Consider the following 12,575-nt stretch of genomic DNA (forward strand, 5'->3'; position numbering starts at 1 on the left):
TAACAAGCCTAAAATTAAACATTATACATGTATTTGGGACTTCTCTTTTGCAAAAAAAGAAAAAAACCCAATATACACCTATTATTTTCGAGATTTTGGGTAAGACCTTATTGACTCAGAATTTTTGAATCGGCGTGTAAACTTTCAGGTGAACCCTTACCTAGTGACTGACGACACGTGTCCATGAGCCTTTCCTGCTTCAGGGCTTTTTCTTTATTCATAGCATCTCTCAACTGTAGGAAGCAAATACATTGTGTTACTGTTTTGGAGAATAAATAAAGCTGGTTTTCCACTAGGCAAATTTATTTGCGAGAATTGAAAATGTCAGTTCACTTTCTGAGCTGTGGTTGGTTGCGAATTTTTTGGCTTCGCAAAAAGTAGAAACCGTTCAAACTACTGATTTCAATGAAGTGAAAAACTGATAGAAATGTGAATACGCATGAACCAAGACTTTGCGTGAATAAATTTGCTTGGTGTGAAACTGGCTTAAAACAACTATTTTTTTTTTCTGGAAAATATCATATGTCGGACAATCCACAAACAACAGTGCATATTTACTAAACCCTGCATGATCCAAACTAGTACACATTTCAATGTTTCAGGAGTACACGTCTGCCATTAATTATCTGAACATAAGTTGTTTTAAAGTTAGTTTCATGTGCACACATTTAGTATTGATGCAGTCTCTTCAGATGTAAATAGATTTTTTGTAAAAAAAAAAGGGGGGGGTGGTGGGAATTAAAACTTAATCCATGAGCATATATATTTTATATTTTGATTTGTTAGAAATACATAAAAAGTGAGGTTTAATTTTACGACTTTACCTAGTCATAATGTATTTGGTTATTATATTAGTATTAATATTGTATTCCAATAATTTAACAAAAGTTCTTATATTTATTTTTAAACATTATCAAAGGGAATAAAGAAAATAAACTATGAATAAGTTGATTTCCAACATTTCCATTTCAACATAACTACAAGTACTTTGGTATTAAAATGAGAACAGATAAACTTTATAATTATTATATAAACTACCCTTTTAATATAATTTATATATAATGTAATATGCTGTTTTATTATCCATATATTTATACATATGTATGTTCACTATGTGATTTACATGTATATTCCTATACTAGTGCAACAGTTATACATTTATTATAGAATGTACACATTTAATATGTTTTATAAAGTACAATATACTGTTTTATTATTAATACGCCTATCATATATATAACATTGTATGTTCACTATGCGATATACCGGTACATATGTATTGATACACTACATACAGTACCATCAACTGCACATAATATTACTCAGCGAGCTCACATATTCGTAACCTTGTATGCAAATACGCTCTAGAAATTACTATAGTATACTAATAGATATTCCATCCATGACTCTATCAACCAAATATACCATAGTTCAGTGGCATACTTTATATTAGGAGTTGAGCATATCTACTGGTGTTTTGCAATCCATAAATTAATAGCCCTATAGAGAGGAAACGACATGGTAAAAATCTAATGCAGGAAGCTAATTGTTGGAATTCTTTTTGTTGGTTTTCTAAAGACACACAACCGGAGAACTTGTACTTGGCATTGTGGATTAAACACTTCATTATGTGGTTAGTTTTGCTGGGAAGAAAGTTTAGTGATTCACAGTACACTTTAAAAGATAGCCAAACAATATTCTTACCTTGGAAATGCGTTATTGTACAGTTTCATTTTAATTGAAAGTAAAATGTTCAAAAATCAACCTCTACGATTGATTATAAGGATTTTAACCGGAAAGTTTTGTACATTGTACATTAAAGAAATTTTTGTCCATATTCCAAGAGACAGGGAATGTTTGTTCAGATATGTCTGCAACAATGATACACTATAAAACATGACAAGATCAAACTTGGTTTGTTTCTTCAAATAAGTATGTATGCTACCAAACAAAATCTGATCTATTTTCTGCTGTAGGTGATTTAGTACTACACAGTATTTAACCAATCCATTTCTAAAAATTTAAATTTTATATTTTAAAATCTGTTCAAATATTTCCTAATGAGTCTGACAGAAAAAATGTGATCATGTAACAACTATGCTAAACTTTTTGTTTCTTTATGTAGTATGATAAAAATCTATTTAAAAAATTTACAATGTAACTCATAAAAAATGTAATTCACTATTCATAGTTGACAATTTATGTTGAGAGTAAAGATGGACCTGGGGGGTAAATACTAGTCTTAGATATCAGTGCTGAATTCCAGAATTTGTTTTTCTTTCACCTTTGTTAATTTAATAAAAATTTTCCAATTATAAAGTCTTGTTGGAGGTATAGTGAGAGAATGACAAAACTGAAAGTGCAACCGTTTTGAAAAAATTCCAAATTTTCTGGTATATTTTACTCCCAATCTAAAACTTCAATAGACCTTTCTTCACTGAATACCAAGGCTTGTACAGGACAAAAAAAATGGCCATATACTTCTTGTCAATACTTTGAATTATTATAGTATTAAGAAAAGATAATATTGGAGTTTATTAGATTTCATACATACTTCTGTAAAATTGGACATTTGCCAGGTTTACTCGGAATGGACTCGTGGTTTGTTGGTTGGTCTCTATACTTATACTGATTTCATATGGTGCTAGAAACTTAGTTACAATCTATGAACCACGTGAAAACAGTTAAAGTAGAAAGACTGCCTTTCATGCAAGCATTTCTGTCTGGGTTTTATAGTGGGATTGGAGATGGGATGTATAGAGGGAAGGATATTTAGGCTTGGGGTATATTAAACAGTACAGGAATACTTAGTCATCCTCATCTAATACTACTATAGGGATACCAAGGTGGATAAGTTGAAAGGTCACTTGCTTCATTCATTCACCAGCTAGTTGTCATTATCCAGACACTGCACTGATTTTACATGGTGCTAGAAGCCTGGTTTCAGTCTAACCACCACATGAAATCAGTGTACTGCCTGTTAAAGTTGTACAATACATGTTTGCTGCTCCGGCCAACTTGCTTATTACTGTACCTCAAAAAGGCATAAAAATGCTTCCTTGCGATTCACAACAAAAAGTGTGGTCAAAATGTAAATGAAATGTTCAAGGGATCGAGATGGGTTACATCTGTGATTTTTCTTACTATTTTTGTTTGTTTCTTTTCCTTGTATTGAAAATGAAATTATTTGAAAAAAGTACAAACGCCATTCAAGGTTACCCACCTGTTTTCGTTTCTGATCGTCTTCCTCCTGTAGTTTGTAGTGTAGCTTGTCATTTGCCTGGATCAACTCGTGTTGAAGGTCGATCTTCTTCTGTAATACGAGATGCTTCGAGTCTCTCTTTTGACTTTTGAAGCTCTGCCACTGTTGGTACTTCACTGCATGCTTCTGTTACCAAAAAAAAAAAGGAAACATAACATTTAATAATAATTTTAATTTTAAATTCATGGGGAATATGTTTCAGATATTTTATCAATTTTTTTTTTAAAGATAAATTTCTTAGAAGAGAATGCATATCAAAAATATTACGACTATTTATTGTAATTCCTCTGATAAATTACTAGAGCTATGTTTTAGCTAAGGTGCTTGTCTTCGAATTCCAGGATCCTTGGTTGGAATCTACTGAAAAGTTGACTCAAAGAAACATCTAAATTTGATCATAGATATTTTTTTTAATATGCAGAAAAGATATTTTACTATAGGTCTTCTATCAGATATTAATTTATTCATTTTACAATGATGTATTTTGCATATTTATTTGACCTATTAGTGTAAGAGTCGACTGCCTCCATACAAATTATAATCTAAAGCCAGTCAAAAAGGTACATCAAGGTTATTTGTAATCGTCTTCTTTCATTCATAACTTTCTCCGCACTACTTGACAAATCATGAATAAATAAGTATATATAATGGCTGAGTAAGTGACTACCTTTGCTAATCATCTCATCACTTCGGTAACGTACGCCTAGCTGTATATAATTTTCTGTCCGTCTCCAACGGTTCAATTCTATTTTCTACTAGCGCTGTTGGCAAGTGCATTATTATTATTACATGGTATATTTTTTGCTATATGTTTTACATCCCATAGCCAAAAATTCGCCAGTTATAGAATGGAACAAGATATGAGGTGGGGTTATTTTTTTGTTAAAATTAAATCATGGTGTATCGCGATTTGAACCCAAGACCTTGGATTTGGCAGGCAGACCACCAGGCTACAAATTTTACTTACTATTATCAAAGCCTAAATCTACTCCACATAATAACAAGTATAATTAATTATGATAAATGAGGAAATGGTGTGATAAAATAAGGCCAATTAACTTGGAATGTATTCTGTATAAATTAGTCGTTGTTATACAGACATGATTAATAACTATATGATTTTTATCGTCGAGTTTATCACAAGATGAATTTGCGGCAGAATCGAGGAATAGAGCTGTAATATCAGCGTCGCTTGTGGTTGTTATTAGCGTGGCGTTGTTTGATAATCAATACAATATGTAGCGTAGTAGGCTACAAAATATTGACCTGTTCCTGGGAACAATAGTCGAATAATGCACACAGCCTCTCATGCATCTAACACGCATACAACCCATCTATAAATGTGGCATTCTATAGGCTTGCATTGCCCTAATTTAAATATGAGATTTTAATATTTAATTTTCGGCCATTGATCAGTGAAGCTTTATACAAAGCCCTTCTCATGATCAATACAATTTTTTTTCAACAGTGTATTTGGAAGCATAGAAACAAGGGTTGAATAATATATGCAGTAAACATAGAACACAACAGGTTCAACGATGCATATATGCTTAGCTAATTTAAACTAGGTTGTAACACTATAGATTTCTATTTGAACTGCAGAAAAATACCTTCACAATTATTCAACACTAATTTACATTCTATAAAGCATATTGTATCGAAACTAGTTCTGAGAAATATGATACAAAATTCAGTTTCACTAATTTTGGTTACTGATTTCAAATTTCATATTTAAATATAACATTTAAATAACAAAAATATATAATTATAACAAACAATGAAATAAAATATAATTATTTTGTTTTTATATATATCATCTAAAATCATGCTAGTTTTTATTGTTGGTTTTATTGGTTCTTCAAGTAATAATAAGACCCTTGGACTAAATTTTTTCGTATTTTGAATTTATTATTGAAAAATGTATCTATTCTGTAGCGTAGCATTTAAGATGCTTGGCTTACAATACCACAATCCGAGGTTCAAATCCAGTAATGTACTACAACTATTCTCTCATTACTCATTAACAGCTCCATTCCCTAGCCTAACACCCGATATATATGAGACAACATGTTACACAAGACGCGAGATGCATTCTCAAGTACACGTCCCAAGTAATATCCACAGAAGGAAACAGAGGCTTCTAACATTCAGAAAGATATTTGGCATGGGTATGCGTGCATATTCACAGAGCACAGATATACTTCACTGCGGCATCGCATGTATCCTTACTGCCTGCGCAACAATTATTAATAAATATTATATCAATTTTTTTATTTTATTTAAGATTCAAATTACTCATCGAGTAATCCAAGGTATAAAATTAGTTCTATATTCTGCCAGTTAGTCAACATTTGTGTCTACAAATTTTCATTCTTAAACATTAATGTCCTGTTCACTACTACACAATAATGAATTAATTTTAAAGTAAACCTTAACAGTACTAATCTATGTTATTAGTCAGAGAAAATGCAGTTTCTGGGGAAGTCCCAACATTTTTATGCAAGCCTACATCAAAATCCTATTAAATCGGATAGAAGTAATAAATTATGTAACATAATACTATTTACTAACCTGCAATAATCACACATCAGATCTGAAGAAAAATTTTAGCCCGAGAAAATTTTTTTAACAGCATCTGTATACTACTATGTTGCTGTGTACAGTTTTTTTATACAGTAGTTACTCTAACGAGAACATATAAAAAAAACCTCTAGAAAGTGAGAAAATCAGGAAATGGTTGGGATTACCAATGCTATTAAGTAGTAAACCTTCGTGTGTTCATATTATTAATTCAAATCTAACAGGCTAGACTTGGGTTGTATCAGTAGAATGGTATTTTTATCAGGTCCAAAGTGCAGTGATAATAACTACTTTACCCTAAACAGGACAAGTGAACTTCTTAGTAAGGTCAAACTTAAGTTTGAACATCGCTGAAAATTAAATATTAGATTGCTAAGTTTGTTCATAAAAGTAGCTGACACTCATTAACATGGGGGTTCTATCCTAACTAATTTAATGGTATTTGTGTAGTGCAATGCGTACTTAAGAATTATAAAGCATTTTTCTTTTCATTCATGAAAGGAATCCACGAAACAAAAGCAACTTCAGCTTTAAAATTTGTTTTAGAATTTCAGCCTAGAAACTGTTGAGTCATAGGGAGTATTATTAATACAAACAATGCACGATTTTAACTGTTGTAGAGCACGTGGAACAAGTGAGTAGCATTGGGCTTCAAACCAAATAACTATACCTGAGGGTTTGAGATGGGTAGGCCTAGCTTTTTCAAATGCACTATGGATTGTGGTATCATTATGGATGCTCCCCCGGGGAGTTGAATATCCCCCATGAAGCATAAAATGTTTGATCTGACGACCTGGGTATTATTAATGTGAACAAAAGAGAGGCCCTGGTATTGTATGTAATAATAATAATATTATTAATAATAGAATAAAAAAACTGCACATTTTATACCACCTCTGTGCTTGAAAAATAAAAATAATAGCGTTTGTGTTAATAGTGCTATCATATATGATGATTATCTTTCAATGCCTTCAAATAATACATTTTTTACTAAGTATTGCATTTATATTATATAAATATAATTTATATAAATTTGTATAATTTATATAAATATATTTTATTTATATTTATTTTTTTTTTTATATTTTATCCCTAAAAAAAAATTGTGGTTATTCTCAGGATTTGGACATATGATTTAAGGATTTTAAGGCAAGCACCTCAACCACCAAGCCATAACCCTAATTATCAGTATACTCCCATTTCCGATATGCATTCTTCATATTAATTTAACTAAAAAACATCAATTAGTAGAGTCGTGTGATATGCACACAGAACGAGTGATGATCAAATTTTCGTGCAAGACGTCGGTTCTTCCCTTGGGTTTGAATGAGCTTCAATTTCCTTCTTCAAATCTGATATATATTTTCAAGTTCTAACTGATGATGAGTAAGTATATCTAGATATCACATCGTTGGTAATTTGCAAGTTCTATATGAAGTACTTGTATTTTTAGCATTATTATGGCTATTTATATATATGCACCAACACACAGTGATCACTCAATACATATAAACCACATATGTACTATCATTATGTACACATCAAACATCATAAAATAACAATAAATTACTTGACCTGATATGATTAAACATTTTATGAATAAATTTACATGTATTTAGCAATAATAACTGTTGAATCTTTAAAAAAAAATATTATAATTATTATTATTCATTGGTTGTAGGACCTGATTAAATGGTTTTGCTAATGATTCTCCGTTATAGTGTCAGTGCGTTGGTTTAAATTATCTTGCTTAGATGAGTTTGAAGTAATTTCACAAGGTAGGCTTAGAAATATAGTATTGGGATACAGTCCTAATAATTGTATTCTAGGTACATATAATTACTACAAATGTTATCAATAGCAACAGAGAGCCAAATTCAAAGTTAAGTATGACATTACTATATTAGTTATAATGAGCATTATTTAAGCTTTGAATTTTAGCTGATTTTCTGTGCATGTTTGGTCAAACTATATTCCTCCACAGTTAAAATTTCCTCCACATTTAAATTTATTTCATTTCTCCTTCTAATGGTCAGAGTAATGTCAGCTAAACGTTGAAATAACCAGTGGTTTTACCTCAAAAACCATATTTTTTTACACATGGTACTGTACTGAAAGTTCAATGATATTATTATTGATACTTGGCATGCAAACCAAGATACATTTAAAATGTATTTCTCATGGTAAGATAAATAACATTAAAACTATTTTTTAAAAATATGGTAATTATATATAATAATAAGTCCTATTTGACATATAGTACTCACGTTCCGTTGCTAGAATTGTTCGCAATTAACTAAAATGATTAAACCACTGTGGCATAATTTTCAAAGTTGTGGCTATCCATATACATGGACGAGTGGTTTTCCAGTGAGACTGAAAGGTGTAAACTAAATTGATTTTCCCCCCATGGCCACTCCCAGCGAAATGCTTCACTGAGCGTCAATGCCCACAAAGGAGGTGTTGAGAGCCAGTGGAATTGTTTGTACCAAAGTGAAATACACACTGTTTTGTTATACATAATACTATGGAATAAGAACACTAGCTGCCAGAGATTAGAATATGTAACGAGTTTTCAAAGCCTACTGGAACCAACTCAGCATTAAAAAAGTCATAGTAACTACAACCTATTGTTATTGCATATTATTCCTCTTTTTATTGCCAGTTTAATAACCATTCAATGGCTGAGACATTCTATGTCCTTCAGATTTGCATAATTATGGGAAAAATAAGATCTTATTGATCTATAGAAAATAAAAACATTGCAATTTCCATAACACGATATCTAAGAATTTTTTTTCCCTCAATTTATTATTACGAACTTCTATTTGGTGCTGAACTCACTATTGGGGTTTTACAAATTTTTTTAATTTGGTATCAGGAGAGAAAAATCTACAAGTTAAAAATTTTAGTTTTTTAGTTACAATACATTTTGCACTACCTTAAAACATTTTTTTTTAAAGCTAATTGAGGCAACAACTTTCCAGACAATTTCAGAAATATTGGGACAAGCAAAAGTGAAAGTCATTGAAAGATATCCAACAATTTTAATAAATAATTTTTTCAAGCACCAAGTAACTGTTTAAAGCTTGTCCACAATGTGAAAAATAAATGTCATATGCCCATATTTGATAGTGTGGGCAATTAGCTTAGTAAAATGACATACAGTGTGCATACATATAATCCGAAGAATCATCCACTTGTTACAATAAGTAACAGAATAAGGGCGGCCCATTGAAAATTATTAGATTATATAGCACCAGTATCAGATTCCCAAAATAGTTTTTAATTTAAAATTTCTTGTTTGCTTTCATATTCACAGTGAACACTGAAATATTACGTTAACATCATTTATCAGTTTATTTTCATATTTTCTACCTCAATTATTTGGTTATTGAAAAAAACAAATTTAAAACCTGAACAAAACGTATTTAGTCTAAAGAATTTTTTTATACCTTGTTTAGTGAAGCTTCTCGCCAATAATGATGATTTCAAATAAATTTTTTTTTTATTACGCCCACCCCAGCCTTGAAATCTACAAAAATAAAATGTGTATATTTTGTCCTCATTATATAAATTTAAAGCATTTAACCATCCCATTACTACAATGTTTACATTCACCAATAAAATTTTATTTTTATTTTCTCCTCCATCTTCATGTTTTTAGCAAAACTACTTGCTAAATAAGATAACAATTTTTTTTTCCCATCCTCTCATTTTGCTTTTAATGAAAATGCAAAATCTGTTAATTTCAATTAAATATATAATTTTGCATTGTTCAGTTTCCATACAAAGCGAAGAGACTGGTTAAGTTTTTCTACAAAAACAGCTGCGATTTTTACCTCAGGAGTGTCATCTTTGTGTGCTCAATTAATAATTCCAATACGGTAGTAATTACATTAAGAAGTCGGGAGAATTATTACAAGAGGCTTAAGGTCTATGGCCATGGAGTCAGGTTTTCCTAAAAATCAATGTTCTTGGCACTTACACCAAATCACAATCTGCCTACTAAATACTGGATAAGAACCGACTGATTATTCTTACAATGTTGGCCTATATTTTAAGCAGTTATCCTGTCATGCTTTAGTTCAAAGTGTACAAGGCAAAATACAGTGTGGCCATCCCATGGCAAAACAACGTAACTGCTTTTATTTTGAAGTTACATTGTTTTGCCTTGGAAAGTCTGTGTGTTCTAGTTCAAGTGCGCTAAAACAGAGCACTAATGCAGCTGACCCAGATATGTTGGCACAGACCATCGTTGCTGCATAGAGTAGGCTATGCAAAAACCGATTATTTAGTACTTCGGCGCGCAGGAATTTCTGCTACGCCAAACAATTGCTTAGCATAGATAAATACAAAACAAGAGTAACATTTGGCTTTAATTTAGGTTACACCAAACTAATTTTTTTTGGCATGGCAAATAACAGACAATGCATTGAACACTACTTCAGTGTAGACTAGGCCAAGTATACTGACGCAAATACAAAACAAAATGCACAGAACATTGCCGTCATATATGCAAAAACAACCCTGTTACAAATAATGCTAGAGCACTGCTACACAATCACTGCACTGGACAAATACTTCATTGCATTTTTAGTCCTACCTAAAAGGTAAAAGATATAGGCAAAAGAAAATCAAAAAGAAAGGGTAGGATCGAACCACTCAATAATTTTATATTTGTTGGTCAATTAATTACTGCAATGTACCTCAACTCATTGTTGTTACGAAGTCGAAAATACAAGACGAAACAAAAAATTTACATTTTACTTTTTTTCAAATAAGTTTTTGATAGGGTAAGTAATGAATGCCACAATTCTGAATGTCAACCTTTAAAAAGTTTTGACACAGTACCCGTATATTTTATTCAGATTCTCATTAACCAATCATAAATTCTTCTTATGGATTGTTCATTCATAGCTGTTAAGCTCCATTCACACCATCAGAATTTGTGACAAGTATCTGCAATTTTCCCTTGGTTTGATGTGACATTATCATATAATATTTGTGACAGAAAGAAGTTGCAGTGTGGACACTGAGAGCTTTAGACTGTAACAAACAAAAAAAACAAATTTTTCCTATTTTTTTTTTTTTTTTTATAATCTGGTTTAAAAATTTCTAAATATTCTCATTTCAACAATTGTCACATCGCCATAAAGGTAACAATTGTTCAGAATGCCCGGGGGTCGGTAGTATATATTTTTAAAATAAGTGCACCATACTCTATGCATTTAATGAATGACCTCTCTTAAATCCTATTCACTCAATCAAGTTTCTGTGAAAGAAATTAGAGTTTTAATCATTCATTAAATTAATTTACTTTAGTATGACCGAAATACAGCAAAAGAATCTTCATTTCATTAGTATAATATTTGGTAGGTAAATTTTTTTTTTTTTTTTTTAATTTATAGTTCACAAGGTTACTAAACTAAATTGTCCAATGAAAAGAAACTAAAATTCCTGAAATTTTCCAGTTCAGTTTTTTCGTGAATTAAGTAATTGAACCATTGCTGCTAGAATAACTGAAACGCAGTTCCGTAATTTCCTATGCTCATATTTTGAGGACAGACCTGTTATTGGAGGCCAAACTGTGTGAGATTTCTCACAACACCAGGTTGTGACTGAGCCAGTCTTTTTACAAGACTTCACGCCTCAGCGACCCTTTTCAAAATCCCGATGCACAGCTTGTTGAACCAATAAAAACATTTTACCTTTCACAAACACAATGCAAGCAAGATGGCCGCCACAATTGAGCATATAATCGCCATATCATTGTAAATATATTCAGTCCGTGTACATATATTTAATCAACACATTCTTTACAAGTCTAAAATTGTAAATCGCTTTTGCCTTTCATGTGTTCATAGGAAAGCGAATATGTATGTTAATGAACTTTACGGGGAAATAAAATTATGCTGCAGTGGAAGTTATCTATAAATGTATTAACTGTTTGATCTAAAAAAAAAAGCATTTGCGACTGTGTGTTACTATACACACATGTCAACCTAAACCACCCATCCACTCAAAAAATGTGATATACCATAGTCATTTGTCTGTATAATACCTGTCTCTTATACACATCTAGATGTGTATAAGAGACAGAATTTAGGTTACACCAAACTAATTTTTTTTGGCATGGCAAATAACAGACAATGCATTGAACACTACTTCAGTGTAGACTAGGCCAAGTATACTGACGCAAATACAAAACAAAATGCACAGAACATTGCCGTCATATATGCAAAAACAACCCTGTTACAAATAATGCTAGAGCACTGCTACACAATCACTGCACTGGACAAATACTTCATTGCATTTTTAGTCCTACCTAAAAGGTAAAAGATATAGGCAAAAGAAAATCAAAAAGAAAGGGTAGGATCGAACCACTCAATAATTTTATATTTGTTGATCAATTAATTACTGCAATGTACCTCAACTCATTGCTGTTACGAAGTCGAAAATACAAGACGAAACAAAAAATTTACATTTTACTTTTTTTCAAATAAGTTTTTGATAGGGTAAGTAATGAATGCCACAATGCCGAATGTCATCCTTTAAAAAGTTTTGACACAGTACCAGTATATTTTAGTCAGATTCTCATTAACCAATCATAAATTCTTATTATGGATTGTTCATTCATAGCTGTTAAGCTCCATTCACACCATCAGAATTTGTGACAAGTATCTGCAATTTTCCCTTGGTTTGATGTGACATTATCATATAATATTTGTGT

At 31.3% G+C, this 12,575-nt stretch overlaps 1 protein-coding gene across 3 annotated transcripts in view; it reads right to left on the reverse strand.

Annotated features, from left to right (window-relative positions):
• Positions 1–19: 19 nt before the first annotated feature.
• The window catches only part of LOC117116462, a 50,861-nt gene continuing 38,305 nt past the window's right edge, over positions 20–12,575 (reverse strand). The window contains exons 1-3 of one of the 3 annotated variants that reach the window (XR_004446752.1): positions 8,110–8,267; positions 3,224–3,388; positions 213–233 (exon numbers count right to left, since the gene is read on the reverse strand). Coding sequence is in view for 2 of the 3 variants with exons in the window: in XM_033260511.1 (XP_033116402.1) it covers positions 108–233; positions 3,224–3,388 (291 nt within the window). In the remaining variant the exon portion in view is untranslated. Of the gene's footprint in view, positions 234–3,223; positions 3,389–8,109; positions 8,268–12,575 lie in introns of those variants that run through there. The other 2 variants (XM_033260511.1, XM_033260512.1) reach the window with 2 other exon arrangements.

The sequence above is a fragment of the Anneissia japonica genome, unplaced genomic scaffold, assembly GCF_011630105.1.
Source record: "Anneissia japonica isolate Jap-2015-1 unplaced genomic scaffold, ASM1163010v1 scaffold263_len647688_cov178, whole genome shotgun sequence".
NCBI classification, from domain to species: Eukaryota; Metazoa; Echinodermata; class Crinoidea; order Comatulida; family Comatulidae; genus Anneissia; species Anneissia japonica.